Source organism: Dipodomys merriami, unplaced genomic scaffold (genome assembly GCF_024711535.1).
Source record: "Dipodomys merriami isolate MVZ:Mamm:240054 unplaced genomic scaffold, mDipMer1.0.p SCAF_51, whole genome shotgun sequence".
Lineage (NCBI taxonomy): Eukaryota > Metazoa > Chordata > Mammalia > Rodentia > Heteromyidae > Dipodomys > Dipodomys merriami.
Window position 1 is genome coordinate 9,668,350 of NW_027206080.1, and position 25,734 is coordinate 9,694,083.

The 25,734-nt window shown below is 42.6% G+C and overlaps 2 protein-coding genes across 3 annotated transcripts in view; one reads left to right on the plus strand and one right to left on the minus strand.

Moving 5' to 3' along the window:
- Nucleotides 1–1,047, plus strand: part of LOC138810882 (protein adenylyltransferase SelO-like) — a 42,458-nt gene extending 41,411 nt beyond the window's left edge. For both annotated transcript variants that reach the window (XM_069998280.1, XM_069998279.1), the window contains one exon: nucleotides 371–1,047. In XM_069998280.1, the coding sequence (XP_069854381.1) occupies nucleotides 371–493 (123 nt within the window). In that variant the 3' untranslated portion in view covers nucleotides 494–1,047. The remainder of the gene's footprint in view (nucleotides 1–370) is intronic.
- A 411-nt stretch (nucleotides 1,048–1,458) lies between these two features.
- Apbb1ip (amyloid beta precursor protein binding family B member 1 interacting protein) overlaps nucleotides 1,459–25,734 on the minus strand; it is a 91,671-nt gene continuing 67,395 nt past the window's right edge. The window contains exons 8-14 of the mRNA XM_069998278.1: nucleotides 21,597–21,683; nucleotides 18,754–18,897; nucleotides 16,819–16,929; nucleotides 11,305–11,403; nucleotides 10,126–10,237; nucleotides 8,881–8,972; nucleotides 1,459–3,774 (exon numbers count right to left, since the gene is read on the minus strand). Of these exons, the coding sequence (XP_069854379.1) occupies nucleotides 3,244–3,774; nucleotides 8,881–8,972; nucleotides 10,126–10,237; nucleotides 11,305–11,403; nucleotides 16,819–16,929; nucleotides 18,754–18,897; nucleotides 21,597–21,683 (1,176 nt within the window). The 3' untranslated portion in view covers nucleotides 1,459–3,243. The remainder of the gene's footprint in view (nucleotides 3,775–8,880; nucleotides 8,973–10,125; nucleotides 10,238–11,304; nucleotides 11,404–16,818; nucleotides 16,930–18,753; nucleotides 18,898–21,596; nucleotides 21,684–25,734) is intronic.

Below are 25,734 nucleotides of genomic sequence, written 5' to 3' on the forward strand. Positions count from 1 at the left end.
AAGGCTAGTTCTCTACCACTTAGAGCCACAGTGCCACTCTTATTTCTAATTAGCCACCAAAAAGAGCTGAAAGTAGAGCTGTGGCTCAAGTGGTAGAGGACTAGCCTTGAGCAAAATATGCTCAGGGACAGAACCTAGGTTCTGGATTGAAACTCTAGGTTCTGAATTTTGTACTTAGAACAGGTGCAAAAACAAAGCAAGAAAACCCTAAAATCCAAAACCAAACCAAACCACAACAACCCCCCCCCCCAACCCAAACACTCAATAACAAACATTTTCCAACAAATTTAAAATTTATCCGTGCTAAAAGTTTAGAAAATATGTTCTGAGCAAGCCAATCTGAATTTGCCTCCCTGACTTGGTTTTCTAGGTCCGTCTTCTGCAACAAGTTCTTCAGAGGCCTTTCCAGAGGAACCCTGCAGCCGAGACAGCGGGCTACGCCTCCCCTGCGCCTTCCTGGTCTAAAGGTCTCAGAGTCAGTTGCTCATCTTAATTCAGGAAAAATAAATGAAAGAACACTTTTGTGGTTGAACTCAACCTAAAATAATGTATTTAGTTGATGTGTAATGATTTCACACATTTTGATGATAATTCCACATTTGGTAATAATGATGAAAAATAAAATATCTTAAACTGAATAAATTGAACCTTGATACAGCTTCATGATTTTTTTTTTTTTTTGGGGTCTGGTCGTGGGGCCTGAACTCTGGGCCTGGGCGCTGTCCCTCAGCTCTTCAGCTCAAGGCTAGGGCTCTACCACTTGAGCCACAGAACTACTTCTGGCTTTTTTTTTTCTTTTTGCTTATGTGGTGCTGGGAATTGAACCCAGGGCCTCAGGCATGCAAGGCAAGCGATCTACCACTGAGCCACCTTCCCAGCCCCCATCTATCTATTTTTTAAATTTTGTATGTGCCAGTATTGGGGTTTGAACTCAGGGTCTGGGCACTTTTTTTGCTCAAGATTGGCACTCTACTACACAGCTCCATTGGTTTGTTTGTTCTGTGGTTAATTGGAGATAAGAATCTACTGGATTTGGGCTAGCTTTCAATCTTGATCCTCAGATCTTAACCTCCAGAGTAGCTAGGATTACAAGTATGTGCTACTGGTTTTCTGGCAATCCTTTATTTTTTATTTTATTTTATTTTTGGCCAGTCCTGGGGCTTGAACTCAGGGCCTGGACACTGTCCCTGAGCTTCTTTTGCTCAAGGCTAGTGCTCTACCACTTGAGCCACAGTGCCACTTCCAGTTTTTCTGTTTATGTGGTACTGAGGAATTGAACCCAGGGCTTAACGTATGCAAGACAAGCAATCCACCACTAAGCCACATTCCTAGCCCAATGCTTTGTATTTTTGAAAGTCTAGAAGTTCAAAATTTGGGAGTAACTGATTTGACAAAAATACTAGTCACGAGAAGGCAAATGTTCTGCATGTCCATCAAGAAGTGAATTATCTCTGTCTCTGTCATTGCAATCAGTTTTTATTGCAGACTTAACCAGACTTTCGAATGATGACAACACATTATTTGTAGTTGGGTGCCAGTGGCTCACACTAATAATCTTAGCTACTCAGGAGGCTGAGATCTGAGGATTGTGGCTCCTAGACAGACTGGGCAGGAAAGTCTGTGAGATTCTTATCTCCAATTAACCAGCCAAAAAGTCCTAAGTAGAGCTGTGACTCAAGTGCTATAGTACTAGTCTTGAGCAAAACAATGTGAGAGATAGCACCCAGGCCTTGAGTTCAAGCCCCAAGATTGGCACACGCACACCACACACACACACACACACACACACACACACACACACACACACACAAACACACACACACAAAATGATGACAATACCATCTGTAATTGACTAGCTGGAATCGCTCTGTAAAGAAAAAAATAATAGAAAAATCCAGACAAATGGAGAAGACAAAACAAGATGTTAAAATAGATACATAAGAGTAAAAAATAAGAGATAAACCTTTCATGATGATAAAGAGCAAAAGAATAAAAAAATTGCTAGCTGTAAGATAAATGATCACTGGATGAGATAGAAATAAAGACAAAATTTATGTATCTATGTCATTTCTAAGTGGAAAAACTAGAAGGTAATGACAGAAATTTTGAAAATCTATCATAGGATAAAGAAACTACGGAGACTGAGTGTTATAGCTGGCTGATATACTACTGTATGAATATGTATAAAAAGCAAAAACATCACAGGATGACATATGGTTCAAGAAATAACTAAGTATATTCATTACCTTGCTCATGTGATTGTAACCCCTCTGTACAGTATTTTCACAATAAAAAACTTACTTAAAAAAATGAAATAGCTAAGTAAATTTTGTTTGCATTTTCTTGACTGTCAGAATATCTAAGGCAGGTATCCCAAGCACTGAAAGGATTTTGACAATTCATGCTTGTTGAAGATTGTATGTCCTTTTAAATAAACTGATGGGCAAAGCCAATCAGATATTAAGCTGAAGATTTAAGCAACATACTTGCAAAACCAAACCAAAGAAACAATATATCCTGTGTGTGTGTGTGTGTGTGTGTGTGTGTGTGTGTGTGTGTGTGTGTGTGTGTGTGTGTGTGTGTGTGTGTGTGTGTGTGTGTGTGTGTGTGTGTGTTGGCACTGGGGCTTGAACTCAGGGCCTGGGCAATGTCCTTTAGCTTTTCCTGTTCAAGGATGGTGCTCTACCACTTGAGGCACAACTCCACTTCTGGCTTTTGCTGTAAAACTGGAGATGAGTCTCTAGGGTTTGTCTTCCGGGGCTGGCTTTTAACCGTGATCCTCAGATGTCAGCCTCCTGAATAGGATTATAGGCATGTTTTTTCTTTCCCTTCTTTTTTGATTTTTCTGAAAAATTTACAAGTCACATAGAAATGGAAAATAGAACAATAAGATTTAAGGCTTTGGCAAGTTACTACTACTACTACTATTTTTTTTTTAAAGAAAGTCAAATACACTGTAAGGCAGTAACTGATAACATAGATTTCTAGAAATGCCGTTTTCAGAAACAAAAACATTAACAATCGATTCCAGCCTTCTGCAGACAATAAACTAAAGTCCACCCCAGGCAGGAAGGGTTCTATTGGTTTATGAATGGGCGTGATTGCATGCACGCCCTGGGGCTGGGCACGTTTCCCATCAGGTCTGCTCTGGTGGCGTGGCCTGCAGACGGTGCCCGCAGCCAGGCCCCCCCCCCCCCGCGCCCCCCGACTTCCCGCCCCGCGCCCCCCGACTCCCCGCCCCCCCTAGGGCAGGTGACCCCTCTTCTTCTGCAAGGCTTTCATCAGATCGGACATGAAATCCTGCTCCCCGCTCGCCGCCGCCGCCGCCGCCGCGCCGGGGGGTCTGGGGTTCTCCTGTCTTTTGGGGGGCGCGGGAGGTCTCTTAGCCACCGCGGGGGGCGGCCTGGGGGGCTGCGGGGCGTGGCCGGGCGGCGGCGGCGGCGGCGGCGGCAGGGCCGAGCCGTCGGGGCCCGCCAGCGACGGCGGCGGCGGGGGCACGAAGTCCGGGGGCGCCTCGATGAAATCGGGGGGCGGCGGCGGGAGCTCCAGGTCGGCCGGGGGCGGCGGCGGCGACGGCGGCGGCGGCGGGGGCGGCGGCAGCCCGGCGTCGGGCGCGGCGGGGGGGGCGCCGCCCGGGGCTTTGGGGGGCAGCGAGGGGCTGCCGCCGGTGTCCGAGGACCGGCGGATCGGAGGGGGCGGAGGCAGGACGGACTTCCGCAGGTGACCGCCCTGGGGTGGGCCTGGGTCCTGGCTGCTCGGGGCTGGCTTCTGGTCCTTCAAGGAAGCGACAGCGGGGTTATTATTATTACTATTATTACATATACTACTGGGGTTTGAACTCAGGACCTCAGGCTTGCTGGACAGAGTCACACCCCCAAACCTGTTCTGATTTAAGATAGGAACTGCCTTCTCTCTCCCTTCCCCCCCTCACCCCCCCTGGATCCCCAAACCTGCCTGGATCCCCATCCTATTTATGCCTCCTAGAGAACTGGGCAGGTTCAATCACCCAATCACTCAGACTAATCATTGATGAGCTCATCTTGAGACAGAGGAATGCCAGACACGACTAGGCCCTGTGGGTGATCACCCACCAAGGCTTCTGGACGTGCAGACCTGAGCCAGATCCAAGCCCGTGCTCACTGAACTTAGACCAGGCCTCCTTTCTCGCCAGAGCCTGCCTTCCACAGGAGCTGTATCTCCAAAGTAGATTTTAGCTAGTTAGGGTGTGGCTTCAGTCTCTTATCAACCAACTGCCGGCCTAGGGCAACTCAAAAGTGGAAGCCAAAGGGCTTTTCTGCTCTCTCTACTCACCTTTTGAGTGTCCAAGAAAAGTGGCTCCCCCCTCCCCCCAAGTATATGCAGGAAGGGACTCTGGGAGGTTTGAACTGGTACAGCCAGTTTTAAGCACTTAAACTTATTTTGTTCCTCTACCACGCACTCCAGAGCAGACAGGTGAGACTTCCTCACAAAAATCTTGCTTTTATATCCTACCCGATCAAGAAGACAAAGAACACAAAAGGGAGGAATGGATGGACCGAGATCTTTCTGGAATACAGGCGATTGCACTGTAACCAAGCATTAAGAGTTTCTTCCCTAGTGCTGGGAAATGTGGCTTAGTGGTAGAGTGCTTGCCTAGCATGCATGAAGACCTGGGTTCAATTCCTCAGTACCACATGAACAGAAAAAGCCAGAAGTGGTGCTGTGGCTCAAATGGATGAGTGCTAGCCTTGAACAAAAGAAGATCAAGTCCTGAGTTCAAGCCCCAGGACTGGAAAAAAAAAAAAGAAAAGAAAAGAAAAAATAAAGTCTCTCTGTGCAGAGACCTGCCCCCACCTGCTCTTGGATCTTGCATTGGCATTATGAGAACAAAGGTTTCTTCCCTACTTTATGACCTGCTGGGGAATTACCAATGATAAGCTTTGTTCCAACTGCCATAAAAGGTTTAGTGAACGATGTAAATAATGAACTATATAACTTGTGGGTGGGGCTGATTGGAGGGAAAAACTGAAATGTACCCTTTACTGACTTATGTAACTGCTTCCCCTTTGTTTATCACCTTTATAATAACAATAAAAAATAATAAAAGTTTTAGGAGAAGCACAAGAGCTGGGAGAAGCAGGACACCAGATTTATAATTTCAGTTTTTTCTTTTTCCTCTTTCTTCTTTTTCCTTTGGTACTGGGGCTTGAACTCAGTGTGCCTCATGGTCTCACTTGGCTTTTTCATTCAAGGCTGGTGTTGTACCACTTAAGCCACTCCTCTTCTTCCTCTTCTTCCTCTTCCTCCTCCTCCTCATCCTTCTGTCCATTGTGGGGCCTGGGCGCTGTCCCTCAGCTCTTCAGCTCAAGGCTAGTGCCCTACCACTTGAGCCACAGCACCACTTCCAGCTTTTTCTGCTTAGGTGGTGCTGAGGAATGGAACCCAGGGCCTCATGCATGCAAGGCAAGCACTCTACCACGGAGCCACCTTCCCAGCCTACACACCTCTACTTCTCGCAACCCACCATGATGGACTGAAACTGGGGCCTGTGCCTCTTGCGAGCAACAGATGCCTCAAGGTCCCTTACCAGGGTCTTCATTGATTTGGGGAGGGCCAAGGAGTACTGCAGAAAGGAAGGTAGCAATCTTTTTGAAGTTACAGATACCAGTATGTGAAATAATACTAAAATGAATGACTGTTATGTTAAGAAGGGAGGCAAGCAGCAAACACCTATAATTTGCGTAAGACTTTATCTAACTCCAAGGTCCAGCAAAGTTTGTGTTCTGATTAACTCACATTCAGGATAGAACCCTGGGTCTCTGTATTGCTAGGAGAGATTGATCTTTGAGTCACTCCTATCTATCTAAGAGTCAGAGAATGGCATTCCAATTCTTTTTATTAGACTTCATGGCTTGGAATTCACAGATTCTCACAACTTCTGGCTTTTTGGTGGTTAGTTAAAGAAAAAAGTCTCGGGCTGGGAAGGTGGCTCAGTGGTAAAGCGCTTGCCTTGCATGTATGAGGCCCTGGGTTCGATTCCTCAGCACCACATAAGCAAAAAGAAAAAAAGCCGGAAGTGGCACTGTGGCTCAAGTGGTAGAGCACTAGCCCTGAGCTGAAGAGCTGAGGGATAGCACCCAGGCCCAGAGTTCAGGTCCCACGACCGGACCCAAAAAAAAAAAAAGTCTCATAGACTTTCTTGCCTGGATTGGTTTTGAACCTGGATCCTCAAATCTCAGCCTCCTGAGGCGTTAGGATTAAAAGAGGGCCAGCTCAGGTTCCTTCAGAAATGGTGTAAAAGGTCTAAAATGGATGCTTTAATCCCTACTTTATCTGTCTGAGATTAGGATAAGATTCAGTGAGATAGGTATGTGGGTGAGTTCTGTAAGGTAAAATCATGAAGCATTTCTATTGGGAGAAAGTAGTAGATCATCAAATCAGGCTGAAGTCCCACAGGAAGAATTGATAATAATCATCCTATTCATTTACATAATGCAACTTCCTTAAGGCTTTCAGGAAGATGTGAATACCTTTGTTTTAGTGATAATTATCGGTGCATTTTACATTTCCATCAGAATCCCATTTTCTCTGCTTACCAACCTCTTACCAGGCAGTATGTGGGACTTGGTGTCTCTACATAGTTAAATAATAATTTTGATTTTAGAGGTTTTTATTTCTTTGGGTTTTTCACAATACTCCCTTTCAAATCAACTTTACAGACATAATGAATATGCATATATACATGTATATATATAATATATTTATATATATACTGTAAGAGCAGAATGTGCTTTATATGACAAGTTTGTCAGGCTTGAAAAGGGAAGAACTGGGCTGGGAAGGTGGCTCAGTGGTAGAGCGTTTGCCTTGCATGCCTGAGGCCCTGGGTTCGATTCCTCAGTACCACATAAGCAAAAAGAAAAAAGCCGGAAGTGGCGCTGTGGCTCAAGTGGTAGAGTGCTAGCCTTGAGCTGAAGAGCTGAGGGACAGTGCCCAGGCCCAGAGTTCAGGCCCCATGACCGGACCCCAAAAAAAAAAAAAAAAGAAAAGAAAAGAAAAGGGAAGAACTTTAGAGAAGCATAATTTTTAGAAAGCTTACCACAGTTTTCAAAAATTATAGGTCACTAACTCTTAGATATGTAATTAAATGTTTTTTTTCTTTCATGCATTTGTTTCTAACGCATTTATAAGATTATTTCTTTGTTGCTTTGTATGTCCCTCCCCCACAGTATAACCCCTGCTTTCACTATATTTGATGTCGGTATAATTTGTGGAGGAGAAGGGAAAAAACAAGTCGTTTAAGGATACAGGTGGACCCGTTGCAACAATGAGAAGTACAAGTTGTCATGTCGAAAACGAACTTTACAACTTTGGTGGAGGGGAGGATTGGGTGGGGGGGATGGGGGGGAGGCTGGGAAGGGATGTGAAGGGTAAACAAAGGAGGAGGCTGCAATGCTTGATAAGAAATGTACTCATTATCTTGCCCATGTAATTGGTAACCCCTCTGTACAGTATGTTCACAATAAAAGCATAAATAAAAAAATTATAGGTCACTCAATAAATACCAAGATTTAATTGTTTCTGTCATAGGATAAAGAAACTATGCAGATTGAGTGTTATAGCTGGCTGATATACTACTGTCATAGTTATTTAAAGCTGGTTTGACATATTCAATGGATTTTAGTCATTTGAAATATTTTTAATTGGTAACTATATTACCTACCTAATTACAATTATTAGCTATGAATTTTAAAATTTTAAATAAATCTCTAGGTATTGAAAAATGTTAAGGAGAATATTGTATTTATCTATCTATCTACCCATTATCTGTATATATCCATTCATTCATTCATCTCTTTTGTGGTGCTAGGGACAGAACCCATTACTCTACAACAGATCTGCATTTCTACCCATTGGCTATTATCTTATTTTTTGGTGCTGGTACAAGGACTTGAACTCAGGATCTGGGTGCTTAGCTTTTTTTTTTTTGGGGGGGAGGTCTGGTCGTGGGGCCTGAACTCTGGGCCTGGGCGCTGTCCCTCAGCTCTTCAGCTCAAGGCTAGCGCTCTACCACTTGAACCACAGCACCACTTCCGGCTTTTTTCTTTTTGCTTATGTGGTGCTGAGGAATGGAACCCAGGGCCTCAGGCATGCAAGGCAAGCACTCTACCACTGAGCCACCTTCCCAACCCCAGCTTAGTTTTTTTTGTCTAGGCTGGCACACTACCATTTGAGTCACAGTTCCACTTCCAGAGACAAGGAGCTCGAGGATTTGTGTGCCTGGGCTGGCTTCAGACTTCAACTTTCAGAACTCTGTCTCCTGAGTAGCCAGGATTATAAGCACGAACCACTGGTGAATGCCTTTGGCTATTTATTTATTTGTGTTGGTCTTAGGACTTGACCTCAGGGCCTGTGCACTGTCTCTAAGCTTTGCTCCTCAAGGTTAGTGCTCTGCCACTGAGCTACATCTCCATTTTCAGCATTTTAGTGGTTAAGTGGAGAAGAGTCTCACAGAGTTTTCTGCTTGGAATGGCTTTGAATTGAGATCCTCAGATCTCAGCCTCCTGAGTGGCTAGGATTACAGGTGTGAGCCACTGGTGCCTAGCATAGTGATTATTCTTTTTTTTGGGCCAGTCATGGGGCCTGAACTCTGGGCCTGGGCGCTGTCCCTCAGCTCTTCAGCTCAAGGCTAGCGCCCTACCACTTGAGCCACAGCGCCACTTCCGGCTTTTTTCTTTTTGCTTATGTGGTGCTGAGGAATCGAACCCAGGGCCTCGAGCATGCAAGGCAAGCGCTCTACTACTGAGCCACCTTCGCAGCCCATATTAGAACATGGCTCATGGTTCAGAAGATTGGCTTACCTTTGGTAGACTTTCTGTTTCTGTCCCTTTGTGATCTTACCTTACTTGTTTCGACAGATCTCTGGGCCTCTTGGTGGACAGTACTGATAGAAGCTGTGGCCTGGGGGATCCCACCATTTGGCTGGCTGGGGCCTGAGGACCAAGAAGAGAGAAGAATCTGTAAATTCAAACCAGTTTCCATTGTTATCGGTTTATCACTATCATGTGGGAGTGGTGTGGTAACATGGCTTTATGGAGTTCTGCTGAGGGGGAAGGGGACTAGCTCAGTGGTACAGCATGTATTTAGCATACGTGAGGCCTCACACAAGGTATGTCCATAGCCAGCACTAAGTAAATAATGAAACATTTACAGATCTGCCTCATGCCTGTAATCCTTGCTACTAAGAAGGCTGAGATCCATGGTGGATAGTAACCCAGTGAATCACGATTGAGAACTGCTTGCCCTGGGGTTTTGTGTCTAATCTCTTCCTCTTAAGACATTCACAGGATGAGGGCTTGGGCCTACGTATGGGAATCTGGGGGTGCCCTGTTATGATGTCCTCCGTCCTCAGTGATTGCTAACATATACAGGTGTTCTTTGATTGATTTTGGAATTTCATCTGGCAGATCCATCATAAGAGGAAATACCGATCTCCAATTGATTTTTCTATGTCTTAGCTTGGAAACACTGTCGCTTAGCTATGCAGCATGCTGGAAGAGGGTCTGTTGTTCACTCCCAGGATCCTGTGCCTGGTGCAGGCTGACAGCCAATGTCCAGCATCAGAGAGGGGGAGAGAGGGGAGAATGCAGGCAAGAATTCACTGTATATCCTACAAAATTAAGAGAAGTGAGAGAAGGGCTAGGTTGGAAGGAATGGATGAGAATGTTGGAAGGGGTGACATTAAGATGCATTGTATTCATAAACTGCTTTGTTAAAGGGCAACTCCATTATACACTACTTAATAAAATAAAAATTAAAAAAAGAAGAAAATACACAGAGCCAGAACATCCAATAGAAGATGAAGTCTTCAAGACTATGACAGGGACTTCAATTGCTCTTTTAGAATTTGACTAACCAAGCAGACAAATTAAGCCAAGATAAAACAGTCAATTGTAGGTAATACAATATGTAAACCAGAATGCTGAGTCAATAAACAAACCATTAAAAAAAAAAAAAGATCCTCAGATCTCAGCCTCCTAAGTTGGCTAGGATTACAGGCATGAGCTACTGGTACCCAGCACAACAGTTGGTTTTATATAATGCATTGGATTTGTTTTGGACATGAGTTCTGAGTTCTAAATGTACCTGGAGCCCGCTGAGCTGGTTTAGCTGTGTTTGTCCCCAGTTTTGTCCACCGTGAGGCCAGTCCAGCCCTTGCCACAGCTAGCTGATAGTTGTCGTAGAGAGTCCTTCCATACTGGAGAGAGGAAGCAAAGGGAGGAAGACAGGGATCCATTTATTAAATTCTGCCATTCACTGCAATATACAGGGTGAAAAAGATACTCTATGACTATTCTTTTCACTCCTTGTCCAAGTGTTATTGTATGTTTCAATAAAAAGATTCACAAAAGGTGAATTCTGAAGCTTACAATACTTCTACTTTCACATGAGACGTGACACATTTGTGATTACACGTCTTCATGTCATTCTACTGTAGATTCAATCTTGTCTTTCTTTGCTTTTTGGGGTTGGTATTGGGGCTTGAACTTAGGGCCTTGAGTTCTCTACTCACTCATGCTCAGTGCTCTACCATCTGAGCCACACCTCCACTTCTGGCCTTTTTTTGCTGATTAATTGGAGATTAAAAAGCCTCATGGATTTCTTTGCCCAAGCTAGTTTCCAACCATGATCCTCAGATCTCAGTCTCTTGAGTATCTAAGATTATAGACATGAGCCATGGGCCACCAGTTTTTATATTTGTGTGTGTGTGTGTGTGTGTGTGTGTGTGTGTTGCGGGGGGGGGGGTGGGGGGTGCTGGAGTAGAAACCCAGGCTTTGCATATGATTGGCAAGCACTCTACTACTGAGCTACATACTTAGTTGGTCATGGGGCCTGAATTCTGGCCTTGGGCTCTGTCCCTCAGCTCTTCAGCTCAAGGCTAGCGCTCTACCACTTGAGCCACAGTGCCACTTCCAGCTTTTTCTGCTTATGTGGTGCTGAGGAATCGAACCCAGGGCCTCATGCATGCAAGGCAAGCACTCTACCACTGAGCCACCTTCCCAGCCACTTAGCCCAGTCTTGTGTTTCTTAATTGTACATGAAGCCTACATTCCTTCCCATGTATAAATATTTGAAAAGTTCCATTTGAAAGTCAATCTTCCATTCTCAGGTCTGTGGGTAGGTTGATGTTCATATCACTCTTACTGAAAGAAACTCGATGGGCTGATAAATGACCAGCAGTGGGTCAGCTGTTTCACAGTAGCTCTAATGCTGGAGCCAGGTCAAGAAACTGGACATGTGGGTGCAATGTGGATGCTCTCTTACCTTGGCGATCCTTATTCCCATGACCCATTGGTTGAGAGTTCTTGCATCATCGCAGCAGAGATACTTAATATACTGAGACTCCTTCTGAATTTGAGGATGCTGGAAAGAAGCAGTTTTGAAGGCAATTTATAAGCTTTGTCTGCCAGAGCTTGAAAAGCCTCTCAAAATAACTTGAAAAAAAATTCTACATGTGACTTACGAAGGTAGTGGCAAAAGGTTACTGGTACTAATTTTAGAATTAGGAAAAAGGGTTCCATTTATTTAAAACATTTCTTTAGAAATCGAGGGTCTCACTTTGCTTCTTAGGCTTGTCTTGGGCTTGCCATTCTTTTGCTTTAGGACTAGAAGAGATTATAGGAATGTACTACTGCAGCTGGCTGTGGGCACTTCTAAAAAACTGGATAAACTTTGAAAGGATTTAAGCAATCTATTATATAGTTTACCATAAACACTTTTTTTTTTTGGGTCCAGTCATGGGGCCTGAACTCTGGGCCTGGGCGCTGTCCCTCAGCTCTTCAGCTTAAGGCTAGCACACTACCACTTGAGCCATAGCGCCACTTCTGGCTTTTTTTTTTCTGCTTATGTGGTGCTGAGGAATTGAACCCAGGGCCTCATGCATGCAAGGCAAGCGCTCTACCACTGAGCCACCTTCTCAGCCCACCATAAACACTTTTTATTATATTGTCTTTTGTGTGTGTGTGTGTGTGTGTGTGTGTGTGTGTGTGTGTGTGTGTGTGTATGTGTGGTGGCACTATGGTTTGAGCTCAGGGCCTTGTACTTGCTAGGCAGGTGCTCTATTATTTGAGCTACAATTCTAGTCCTTTTTTTCCTTGGTTATCTTCCTTCCTTCCTTCCTTCCTTCCTTCCTTCCTTCCCTCCTTCCTTCCTTTTCTCTCTCTCTCTCTCTCTTTTTTTTTTTGTCAGTTGTGGGGCCTGAACTCTTGGCCTGGGTGCTGTCCCTCAGCTCTTCAACTCAGCTCTACCACTTTGAGCCACAGTGCCACTTCTGGCTTTTTCTGCTTATGTGGGCCTTTTGCATGAAAGGCAAGCACTCTACCACTGAGGCACCTTCCCAGCCCTTCATTGGTTATTTTCAAGACAGCATCTCTTTTTGCTTTATGCTCAGGGCCAGCTGAACTGAGATCCTCCTATTTTTTCTTAACTTTAATGCTGGAATGACAGGCATGTGTCATTGTGCCCAACCATTGGTTGAGCCATGAACTATTGTGCCTGGGCTGACCTCAAACTATAATCTAATCCCCAGATCTCTGCCTATCAAGTAACTAGGATTACAAGCATGAGCCATAGCACTTGGCTCATCTATGCACTATTAACTTTTAAAAGTCATCACATCTATCATGTGTTTATCCCTCAAGGCTATCTGAGTGGCTTCTGTATCTGTGAGACAGGAAACTTAATATATTCCTTATGGCACAAAAGTGACTATGGTCTTGCATCTGCCAAAACTCAGTCTGAGTGTTATTTCTGCTACTAAGAATTCAGTTTTGCAATAAGCTCCCTTTCCTATTATTATCAGAAGAAATGTGTTCCCAGGTGGCATTGAGCAATGGTACAGAGAAGGGTAAACAGAGGTGATCCATGTCTCCTGAACATGGCGGCCTGGAAGGAGACAAAGAGACACTTGCCATTCTTTTCTCTTCTACCCACTGTCCTTGTAGTTTTTATATTTCTGCCTGTAATAGGCTGTGTGGGTATCACATGAGGGTAGGAATGCTATTTCATTTGTTGCTAAGGATTCCCCAGTGCTAACATGCCTGGTGCACCCACCATAAGCATTCCAATACAACTGATTGTTAAAAAAATACAAATAAGCCAGGCGCCAGTGGCTCATGCCTGTAATCCTACTACTCAGGAGGCTGAGATCTGAGGAACGTGGTTGAAAGCCAGCCCAGGCAGCAAAGTCCATGAGACTCTTATCTCCAACTAACCACCAGAAAACTGGAAGTGGCGCTGTGGCTCAAGTGGTAGAGCGCTCGCCTTGAGCTGAAGAGCTGAGGGACAGTGCCCAGGCCCAGAGGTAAAGCCCCATGACCGACAAACAAACAAGCAAACTCAAATAAGCACATTTTCTGATCACTCATAGATATTCTTGCTTACTCCATAGGTGAGGCAGGCAATCAAGCCCAGAGTCCAACCAAAACCATTCTGTGTGTGTGTGTGTGTGTGTGTGTGTGTGTGTGCATGCGCGCGCATGCATGTGTGTTATTACCTAGAGTTGGGAGTATCTATCTAGGCAGGAAAGGAACGAAGAGTTCAGTTCCTGTTTTAGGGTGCTACGCAGATACTTCCAAATGGCTTTCAGCGCAATCACCGACTTTCAAGCACATGGCTAATTCTTAAAGATGAGCTGAGGAAAGGGCGTTGTGTTTTTGAATGTCAACTGAAATCAGAGAGGTAATGTCTGCACCTGTTGGTGGCCCCAATCATCCAGCCTCTGACATACTAGATTTACTCAAAAGGCTAATGAGACACATGAGCCAACTGAAGAAAATCTATCCTTATACGCTCTGTGTGTGTGTGTGTGTGTGTGTGTGTGTGTGTGTGTGTGTGTGTGTGTGTGTGTGTGTGTGTGTGTGTGTGTGTACAGGTCCTGGGACTTGAACTCCGAGCCTAGGCACCGTCTCTGAGCTTGTTTTTCTCAAGGCTAGTGCTCTACCACTTGAGCCACAGTCCCAGATTTTTAGTAGTTTATTGGAGACAAGTGTCTCACAGACTTTCTTGCCCAGGCTGGCATTGAACCATGATCACCAGATCTCAGCCTCCTGAGTATCTAGGACTATAGGCATGAACCATGGGTGCCTGCTTCTTTTATATTTGTTACACAGACAGATTTCTTTATTTTTTTCAGTCTCAGAACTTGTAGAGCAATGTGTGAGAGGGCCAGTTCCTATCTTGTTGGGCATGAGTCCTTTCTCCTGAATGTTGCTGTAGCTTTCCAGTATGGCCAGCAGATGGTAGCAAACACTTTGGGATGGATGTTGCTCATTTTACTGTGCTTGCACGTTCAATCCTTGCTCGATAATATTTGATTTTAGCTTTGCAAATGTTCCTCCAATAATCATGCTCCTTGTTGGAAATATGTATCCACTCAGGTAATGTAGTCCAATAGAAAACATCATTAACCAGAAGGTCAGATTGATGAAAAATATGGAATGAGATATTTCACCAATACCTGCAGCATTTTCTCCTGACAGCAAAACCAAACCAAACCAAAGCCCTGGTCTTTCAGTGGCAGAAGCACAGCTCTTTAATGGTATTCTTTGTCTTATGTTCAATAAGGGGGACAAGATTTACTCTCTTTAGCAAATAATGTTTCTAATTGTTCATAGAAAGTGACTTCTTGCTGGGCACCAGTGGCTCACACCTGTAATCCTAGATACTCAGGAGGCTGAGATCTGAGGATCACGGTTCAAAGCCAGCCCTGGCAGACAAATCAGAGGCTCTTATCCCCATTAACCAGAAAAAAGCAGAAAATGGAGATGTAGCTCTGCAGGCAAAAGCTAATTGAGATGTATAAGCTCTGAGTTCAAGTTCTAGTACTGGCCAACAAAATAAGTGACTTTGAGACATTAAGTTGACTTTTTTTGTAACCTTGGTGTAGTTATTGTTTTGCTGGTTTTTGTTTTGGTGACATCTTATGTAAGAATTGAGTTTCTGGGAACACCCTAAATCATACTTGCAACAAAATGCTTTTATGCAATTGTTTGCTTAGAGGTCTCCATTTAAGCAATACCATAAGCAATTTCTTAAATATATTATGCACCCAAATATAATAAAATGTAGTCATTCCTTTAAATAAGGAGAATTCTTTTCTCCCCTCCCAGCTCAGCAGGGGATTGAACCCAGGGCTTCTTACATGCTAGGTAAATGCTCTACCACTTGAACCGTGTCCCCAGCCCTTTTATTTTAATTTTGTTTTGGAAACAAGGTCTTACTATCTTTTTTTTCCCCCAGTTTAGCCTAGAGCTTGAGATTAGCTGGAACTTGAAAATCACTTACCTTCATCTTCCAAGTAGCTGGGACTACAGTTATACACTACCATGCCTGGATTTCAATAAAATAGCTTTGAACATAAACCAGATACTTTTTTTTAGGGGGGGGGGTCTGGTCGTGGGGCCTGAACTCTGGGCCTCAGCACTGTCCCTCAGCTCTTCAGCTCAAGGCTAGCGCTCTACCACTTGAGCCACAGCACCACTTCCAGCTTTTTTCTTTTTGCTTATGTGGTGCTGAGGAATCGAACCCAGGGCCTCATGCATGCAAGGCAAGCGCTCTACCTCTGAGCCACCTTCCCAGCCCATAAACCAGATACTTCTAAGGTCTCTTGTTGTCCTCAGAGTTTGTGATTCTAAGCTGTGCTACCTAGTGGGCAGCAGGCTCCTTGCAGCTCCTAGGACCTCACAGAGCCTGTCTTCATGCTAGTGTTCCATCACACCTTGTGCTTGGTGCCTCACTGAGCCTTTGGCTGAAAAATTATTTGCCAAAGGGTTTAAGAAAACGCTGGGTTATTGTGACTGCCCAGATCCTTCCTCAATGATTTGCTAGTTCCTGACAACAAAAAGAGAGAAGCTCTTTTAGCACACGAAGGTCAAGGCTAAAGTCCCTTTCAGAACTTTATTGCTAAAAGGGATATTACAGGTCCTCTAACCTTACACAATGAAGAAACAGAGGTCAAGGAAATGAAGCAATTTGTTTGAAGCCAAAAGTAGATGTAGAGCCATAACTAGAACAAAGACATCATTATTTGTTCCTCCAACACTGCTGGATGCTGAGAAAAAGATTAATTCCTGGGTATACAAAGAAGAATAAGAAGCAGGGGTCATGGTGGCTCTCAGCTATAATCCCAGCACCCAAGAGGCTGAGGTAGAAGAATCTCAAGCTTAAGGTCAGCTTGGGCTACACAGCAAGTTCCAGACCAGCCTGGCTAATATAGTGAGATTCTGTTTCAAGCAACAACAAGAAACAAACACAAACCCCCAGAAGAGTAAGGGATAGTTCACACTGGGATAGGGGTTACAGGACTGGGGCACGAGTTAAGCATTGTTAGGGCACTGTTAAATAAATCCTGTTTATTGGTAGGTCTTTACTGTAAATAGCCTATTGGAAATTAAAAAAAAACTATTTTGTATGTTTTCTAGAAAATCTAGGCAAGTTCATAGTTTCTAAAGCCTTTTATAGTAGAATGAACCCAATATATGAACAAGGAACTGTCCATGTACCTGTTTTATAAATAAAATTATAAAATAGTTTCCTCTAATATGGAACTTTTACTTCCAGAAGTGATGAGGAACCCCTTAGAGAAATTTCAAGATTTTAGTTCTGATAACATACTGCAGGATAAATCTCTCAAATGGATTGACTCTCCCTTAGTTGGGTGTTAAACCAAAAATTGTATTATGAGACACACACAGTTAACTGTATCACATAGGACATTTGTTTTCCCTTAGACGAAAATATTAACCAACAAATCGAAAGCAAGGACTTCTTACAACATACCTTTAAAACAAAGCAGTGGTCGGTGGGTGCTTTGTATTTCATTTTACACTGACTCCCATAGTAAATGTTGACATTTGCAAACTGTATAAAACATGCTAGATCTCGGGATGTCTGCAAAAAGAGAGGAAAAAAATGACCTCACCTGAGATGACAGTTAATCATTTCCTTTGATGCTTTCTGATGGTACAACCAAGAGCTCCATTTTAGGAGAGAAAATATTGAATTTTGTAGCTAATGTATATAAACATCGATCACTTATAGTTTTCTCAAAGCTATGCCAGCGTAAAAGATGAATGACAAAGAGTGTGACCAGATGTGACAGTGTGTCACCAGCCCTGAAATACAGTGACAGATGATAATGTTGGTTCCCGCACCTGAATGGACTCCCAGAGTCAAAACCTGTAAACGTGTGTGATTGCTATTAATTCAATCAAGGTAAGCTGGCCATGTAGGTAGAAACATCAGTTTGGCTTTTGCTATTCTAAGTCAGTGATGGAATTTAGCACTGAGCACGAATAACAACAAAACAACCAAAATGCTCCTCAGGAAGAACGAGAGGTGAATTTGATGATGCTCCGAAAATTAGCACACATACCATGCTCTTTTCTGCTTTCCGGTTCCTACTGGAGGGGTTGCCATGGAGACAGCAACCTCTCCTCCAGAGATAATGGGCGTTGTGGAGTTGGGCAACCTCTAATCTACAGATCTGCTTACACTTCAATGGCACAGTTGCTTCATGACAATTTTTCCCTCTTTCTTGTTTCTATCATTATTTACCTTGTTAATTGAATAAAAGATGGAATGGCTACACTTCAATGCACAAAATATTCCTTTTTGTGAAAAATAAATTAGTCCATTTTCCTCCTCAATTTTCTGTACTTTTACACTTTTAATTTTATGAATTACAAAATAATGCATAGGCATCATAATTAAAAGATTAAATATACATTTTCATTCACTAGCTCTTTTTCTTCCTCTTCTTTGGAGGTACTACAGGGAGTAGTTTGTTAGTATTTTTCCAAATGTTTGTGGATAGACACTTATTTGCTGGTTGATTGGAGATGGAGTTTTCTGTCTGTAGTTGGCTTCAAATAGTGATCTTCTGAATTTCAGCCTCTTGAGGGGTCTGGCTTCATATATTTATACATACACACAGTTTTATATACATATGTATATTTATGTGTATGTATATTTATAGACACACTTGTTTATGGGACTGAACTCAGGGCTTTTGGAATGATATCATTGAGCTACACCCCAGCCCAACATACAAAAATTTTAAAGCATGGATGGGATATTACTACAAAGAGTGTTCTAAGACTTGTTTCTTTTTTTTAAAACATTGTATCTTGGGAGGTGTATGTCAGGACCATGAATGGATATACAATATCCATTTTGTGGCTCCACAGCTCTCCACTGAACAGGAAAAGTGATTTATTTTTCATCATTATATTATAGGTTCAGATTTTTTTCCAGTATTTTACTATTACAAAAGTATTTTGCATCGGAGCAAATATATTGTCACCTGAGGAACTTGTGAGGTTTTTATTCTCACGAATGTACTTCTGGTTATTATTATTATCATTGTTATGATTATTGTTACTGTGATAGTTTGTATCTGGAATGTCTCCCAAAGTTCTACTTGATCCCAGCCTAAGGCACTATTAGGAGCTGGTGGAGCGTTTAGGAGGTGGGGCCTACTGGAAGGAAGTTATATCATTGGAGGCATGGTCTCCAGGAGCATTGTGGGAATCTGGTCTTCCCTCTTTTTTGGCTATGATGCTTTCCTCTGCTGTGCTCTTGCTGTGATGTGCTGCCTTACCCAAAACACTGGGCCAGTGAGCCATGCACTGAAACCTCCCAAACTTTTTAAAAGTTAATTATCTCAGGTATTTTGTTACAGTAATGGAAAGATGACTAATACTGCGTACCGACCTTAGTCTTTCCTTTGGGTACATAATATATCCCAGAAGCCCGTAAAAGAAAATAGCGTCTTTTCCAGGATTTCTTTCCATCTTCTTTCAAATAAAGAGCTCCTTCAAGTTCGGGGACAATGATGGATGTTCCGCAGAAACTTTCCTGAAACAAAAATTCCAAAGACAGAAAACACACAAAAAATTAAACACGCCTTCTTGCTTATATTTAAACAGAACTGCAAGTTAGCTTTACCCTAAAATCAAGTTTGTCTATGAGTCTGAACTCTCATCAGGTGCACATATTGACATTATATGCACATATTGCTGAAAAGGAGAAAAGAATAAGCCCTAACTCTGAGTCAGACCCAAGATTTGGAGAGCACACATCTCTTGGACCATGGGCCATTAACCTCAGCTCCTTAGTTCTAAGAAACAGAATAATAACCAACTTCATGAGGTCAGTTATGAGCGCTGTCTTGACATACTATAAAACGAAGCATTTAATAAAGCCTGTTCCTCTTGCTATAAGTTGGAAAATGGAGAAATTAGTACTTTCCAGGTAAATAAGAAAATGACTATTTCACTATTACTGAATAGAACAATTATAATATATACTTGTAAATAATGAAGAAAGAAAAATTTAATGCCACAATATCAGAAAGAAAAACAAGTACTTCTCTCTCTCTCTCTTTCTCTCTATTTGTGTGTGTGTGTATTTTTTTCAAAACTGGAAAGTGGCATATATTAAAAAAATCAATTGCATGTCTATCAACTTCAAAACAAGATGTGCTCAGAATCCAGTCTCTCCTGTCCTCACCATGACACCAGGTACCTGACCCATAGCCAACCTCCAATCTCACTGGTAAGTGCTATTTCTACTCCTGGGCCTCCCTGGCAGACCCACTATGCTCAGGACCCAAGAGCCTGACCCTGTCTGTGTCTGAGCAGTCTGTGTCTGTGACGCTGACCAGTGTCTAAGCACATACTCAGGAGCAGCAGCGGCAAGTTCTGGTGTCTGTTTTATTTGGTCCAGGGTGGCTAGAACCTGTATAGGGACCAGAAATGTGTACAAGGGCCTGGGAAGACCTTGATAAACCAGAAAGTATGCTTCTCAGCATCAGTGAACCAGCCTAAGGGTTAGCAAGGTGCTGAATTTTCAAGAGCAGTACTAACGAGAGAAAAAATCGACCCTATTGGAGCACGGTAAACCAGTAGGTCTGGGACTTTAACATGACACTTTATGGACTGTGATCCAACACTCATGTCTTCTACAGTTTGGGCTGGAAACAGAGCCTCAGTTACTAAGTGAAAATTCATTAGGGATTAAAACAAAATCAGTTGCTTTGGGAATATAATCCAGGAGTGCTCATCATAGACATCCAAGCTTTCACCTTGCTCCTGGGTTTCTGTGGTGATCCAATCTGAGTTGGGTTTACCTCTGTCTTTTGTCCTGGTACTAAGGCTTGAATTCAGGGCCAGGACATTCTTCCTTAGCTTTTTTTTTTTCTCTCAAAGCTGGAATTCTATTACTTAAACCCCAACTCCACTTCTGGCACTTCACTGGTTAATTGGAAATGAAAATGTCACAAGACTTTTTTTTTTTTGTCAGTCATGGGGCCTGAACTCTGGGCCTGGGCACTGTCCCTCAGCTCTTCAGCTGTAGACTAGCATTCTACCACTTGAGCCTCAGCCCCACTTCTGGCTTTTTCTGCTTATGGGGTGCTGAGGAATCAAACCGAGGGCCTCAGGCATGCAAGGCAAGCACTCTACCACTGAGCCACCTTCCCAGCCCCTCTCAGTTGATTTTTAAGAGGGTTAATTTCTTAAAAAAATTTTTATTGTAAAGATACTTTACAGAGGGGTTATAATTACATGAGTAAGGTAATGAGTAGAGCATTGTTACCATCTCCTTTGTTTTTCCCCTACTATCCCTTCCTTCCTACCTCCCCACCTCCCCAATCTTCCCTCTCCCTGCCCCCCCTGAAGTTGTTGTAAAGTTTGTTTCAACAGTGTCTTGTAAATCTCATTGTTACAATGGGTCAACCAGTATCCTTGTTTCTGCATTTTGTCATTTCCCTTCCCCTCCCCAAATTAGAAAAATGTATATACAAGATGCAGGGCACCAGAATCAAATACAGTGATGGTTCATTTCTTTTTAGTCAAGAATTACTAATCCATTCAGGTACTAGTGGCTCAAGTCTATAATCCTGCCTACTCAGTAGGCTGAGATCTGAGGACTGAGATTCGAAGCCAGCCTGGGCATACAAATCCTGGAGACTCTTATCTCCAATTGGCCAACCAAAGCTACTGAAAGTGGAGATATGGCTCAAGTGTACAATACCAGCCTTGAACAGAAAAGAATTACTAATTTAATTTCACGAAAAGCAAAGTATATTGTCGAAAGCCATAGTTTAGGATCACTGACTCAAAGAAACAGTTGAATTATCTAAACAGTTATACTTCAGTAATGATTAACAAATATTTATTTATTTTGGTGCTGGCACTGGGGCTTGAGCTCAGGGCCTGGACTCTGTCCCTTAAGCCTTTTTACTCAAGGTTGGCCCTCTGCCATTTGAGTCACACCCCCACACATGGCATTTTGCTCGTTATTGGAGATAAGAGTCTCATGGATTTTTCTGTTCCAGTTGGCTTTGAACCTAGATTCTCAGATCTCAGCCTCCTGAGTAGGTAGGATTATAAGCGTGAGCCATCAGTGCCCAGCAGTAATGATTTATTAAAAAAAAAAGAACCCAAGTTAAAATTTCAGTGCTGTCTCAGAATTTTCCATTGTTCCAGGGAGCAACCTTAAAAATAGATACAGTAAATGCTCTCTTTTCTTCCATTCTGCAAAATGAAGCTTACCTCAAGTAAGGACTCCTTGTTCTTAGCATTAATTTTCTCGCTGGTTTCCTTGCCTTCTTTTTTTCCTTTGTTATCCAAGTAGAAATTCTAAATAAAAAGGTTAAAAGATCAGTTCAGGAAGTATTCATTACTCTGGGAAATACTGCAAGGAATTCGGTCTTGCTGGAGAGAGAAGATAATCTTGGGGCTAGGAATGTGGCATGGGGTAGAGTACCTGCCTAGCATCCATGAGGCCCTCAGTACCACATAAACAAAAATAATAATAAATTAATTTAAATTAAAAAAGGAAGATAATCTTGTGTGAAATAAACAGACACCACAGAAGACACTGTGAGTCTACCAGGAGAATTAACTGTGTAAACCTTCACCTCCCCTCCCCTACTTCCCCTGCCTTTAGTGCACCATGAGAAAAGAAGACAGGAAATACTAGCCAAGGACATGATGTCATGTAATGGTCAGATTCCATAGTCAAGAACATTGGTGTTACATGCAGGAAGCTGGCAGACTCTCACCCACCAGGGACTGAAGTGAAGGCTGAACTCATATCTCAACTTCAACTACTTGGCTAGTGGGCACCCCACAGAAGCCCAGGGCCTGTGGACTGGAGATTCTAGGCTCTTAGGTAAAGCTTGAAATCTGGATTTTTGTAATTGTTGGTGGTTGTTTTTCATTTTCATATTTAAAAGCAGTATGTTCTAGGCACTTATGCCTCACTACTATAATCCTAGTTACTCAAAGGCAAGAGATCTGAGGATTATGGTTTGAAGCCAGCTGGGACAGAAAAGTCCATGAGACTTTTATCTCCAGTTAACCACCAAAGAAGCCAGAAGTAGAGCTGTGTCTAAGTGGTAGAGTGCTCACCTTGAGTTGGAAAAGCGAAACAATAGTATCTAGGTCCTGAATTTAAATCCCAATGCTAGCATAAAAACAAAACAAAACAAAAAATAAAAGCAGTGTGTCAATCATCATGTAGTTCCCTAAATGATGACTTCTAGGGTATTCAGAAGTAGAAGGGTATTTCTGGAAAGAGAGAGGCCTATCTCCTCCACATGTTATACTGACATCAAATATAGTGAAAGCGGGGGTTACACTGTGGGGGAGGGACATACAAGTCGTTTAAGGATTCAGGTGGACCTGTTGCAACAATGAGAAGTACAAAATGTCATGTTAAAACCAGCTTTACAATGTCGGTGTGGGGGGGGGAGGGGGGTATGATTGGGTGGGGGGAGGGGGGGTGGTTGGGAAGGGAGGTGAAGGGTAAACAAAGGAGGAGGCTGCAATGCTTGGTAAGAAATGTATGCATTATCCTGCCCATGTAATTGTAACCCCTCTGTACAGTATGTTCTCAAATAAAATAAAATAAAATTTTAAATTTAAAAAAAAAAAAAAAAGAGAGAGGCCTAAATAAAAGCAGGGAAGCACACACAGACAGAGGCCGGTGGCTTACTCCTGTAATCCTAGCTAAGCAAAGGCAAAGATCTGAGGATTACAGTTCAAAGTCAGCCTTAGCAGGAAAAGTCTGTGAGACCCTTATTTCCAATAAAGTACAAGGAAAAAAAAACCACGTCGGAAGTGGAGCTGTGGCTCAAGTGGTAGAGTGCTAGCCTTGAGCAAAAAAATCCTAGAACCGAGCCCTGAGTTCAAGTTCCAGGACAGCATACGTGCTCACACACTCACACACAAACACACATAAATGGGGGAAGTCTCTGAGTGTGGTTAGTAATCATCTATGTATCATTCCATTCTGAATACCCATGAGATGGCTAAAAATAAAGTATGTGAGTTTCCATATAACATTAGCACTCAAGGGTTCATTTCTTACTAACCTCTGTAGCCACTACAGCTGATTAATGTAAACTCCATGCACAGAGGGTGACTGGGAGTGACCTCTGTCACAGTGCTTTAGATTTTTAGGGTGAAAGCAGAGTTTTACAAAATATGGTGAAGAAGATACGATGTACTTACAGTAGCAATCACACATGAGGAACACAGTGACCCAAACACCCAGGTCACAGCAATGCGTTCCCAAGGGTGATCCCAGTCAGCCTTGATGCTCGAGAAAAGGTATGTGTACAAGCTCTCTTACAACTGATCTGAAGACCTGGATGGACCTGGAAATCTGCACTGCAATATATTTCCTGAATAATTATTACACACACAGTGTTCTATGCAGAACTGATGCTTGAATGCTTGAACAGTAATAAAAGTGGCTAGTGTTAATACTTGAATAATTTCTCATAGTCAGAACTAGTCCTTAGTCTTTAGATTTCTCTCTCTCTCTCTCTCCTATAGCAAACACAGATGAAAGCTTCATTCATTTATTTAATCAAAGTTTTATGTCCTATGGAAACCTTTAGAAATGAAGACTCAACGATTCAGGGAAACCTGTATTTTATGCTAAGTTTGTGGGCAAACTTTGGATGAAACCAAACATGATATAATAAATAAACCAATGGTGGTGAGGAGGGTGTCAAGATTCAACAAGGCCTGTGTTCAGATTCCTTCCTATGTTGGTCAGACATTTCTTCCAGGATAGGAGCAGGCCACTCATCCACTGAGGACCTGAATGAAGAGGAGGAGATCCAAAAGTGGTCTTCCTGGGTTTTATGGCTTGCTTTGAACATTCTAGTTTCTAAAACTTGCTTTGGGGAATACATGGAGAAAGGAGGGAGGAAGGCAGGAGTCATAGAGAATTTCTTGCTTCTGAAGTCTTCCAGATCCAAATAGCCAATATACCAAGGCTATATACTTTGGGGTATCATGGTCAGAGCCTCTATCTATGACCCTGCCCTGATCTGCTTTAGAGGGTTTCTTCTTCTGTTACCCCAGCCTAGTCATTCCTCTACTCAGAATGGTGAGTTGTAGGGCTCCAGGACAGGCCACCTGAAGCTAATGATCTCTCCCCCAACCCTGAGTCCAAACTCCATGAATTCAGAGTCTTGGGATTTTCTGCCCACAAGATGATGATTCAGCCTGAGGTTAGACTGATATTGAAGCTTCTTTATCTTCTTGCCTAAAACTCTAGGTCATAGATCAAGTCAATTGTGAGCAGCTCATCCCAGAACATACCTTCCTGGAGAGTTGCTCACAATTACTAAGGCCTTTAATTCTCACAATACACCTTCATATTGTAAGGAAATAAAGAACATAGGTGAAGCCTCTCCAGGGACACACTGGCATCCATTTCTACATCTTCAACCTCTCTGGATATTTTTTCGCCCTGAAAGTAGATCTGTCTTGAGACTGGACAGTTCTCACAACAATTACCCTTTCACATTTTAAAAAGGAAAAGGCAACTCTTACATTCACAAGGACCTTACTATCCTGGGGTATGAAGCTCAAAGACCCGAAACAAAGGGATAAGTTGAAACACTATTTTAAAAAAGGAGAGGATTTATAACTAATCCTACTGGAAGCCAAGTGATGTCTAATTCTCTGCTTTTAACACAATGGAAGGGACCTAATTATCTCATCAGCCAATGGATGAAAAGAGCCATCCTTGATTCTTCTGTGACTTTTAGCTAATAATTCAGAGGTCAGAGAATTGAATGGCATGCTTCTGTTCCTATCTATTTATTAATGTGAACCCAAGTTTTCTAACACTTTCATCTATAAAACTGTACTCACACAGGTGTAAAAATGAAGAATACAATTGATATAGAACCTTCATCTCTGGATCCTTGAGTTAATCGGAGAGAGGTTCCATCTATTTATATCATTCTGAGATGTTCCACACTTTTTACTTTTTATGCCAACATAATGTCAGAGTTAAAATGTCTTTTTATTTTAATCCATTGTATTATTTAAGTACTTTGTTCTGACACTAATATGCCTGATGGTAGCCAAAAACAATGTCTTACTTATTGACTTATAAATATAATTTGTCAAAGAACAGTCTAAGAAATGAAGAAGACTTTCAAGCCCATGAATGGATTACAATAAGAATAAATCTGCTGATAAAATGGAATTCAAATGGTTCAAGGAGGCAAAAAGGAAATAAAATAAAATATGCCAAATATTTAAAAAGTATATTGTGCAATATCAAGGGTGAGCTATAAGCTGAATGTTGGTGGCTCACACCTGTAATCCTAGCTACTCAGGAGGCTGAGATCTGGAAGACTGAAGTTCAAAATCATCC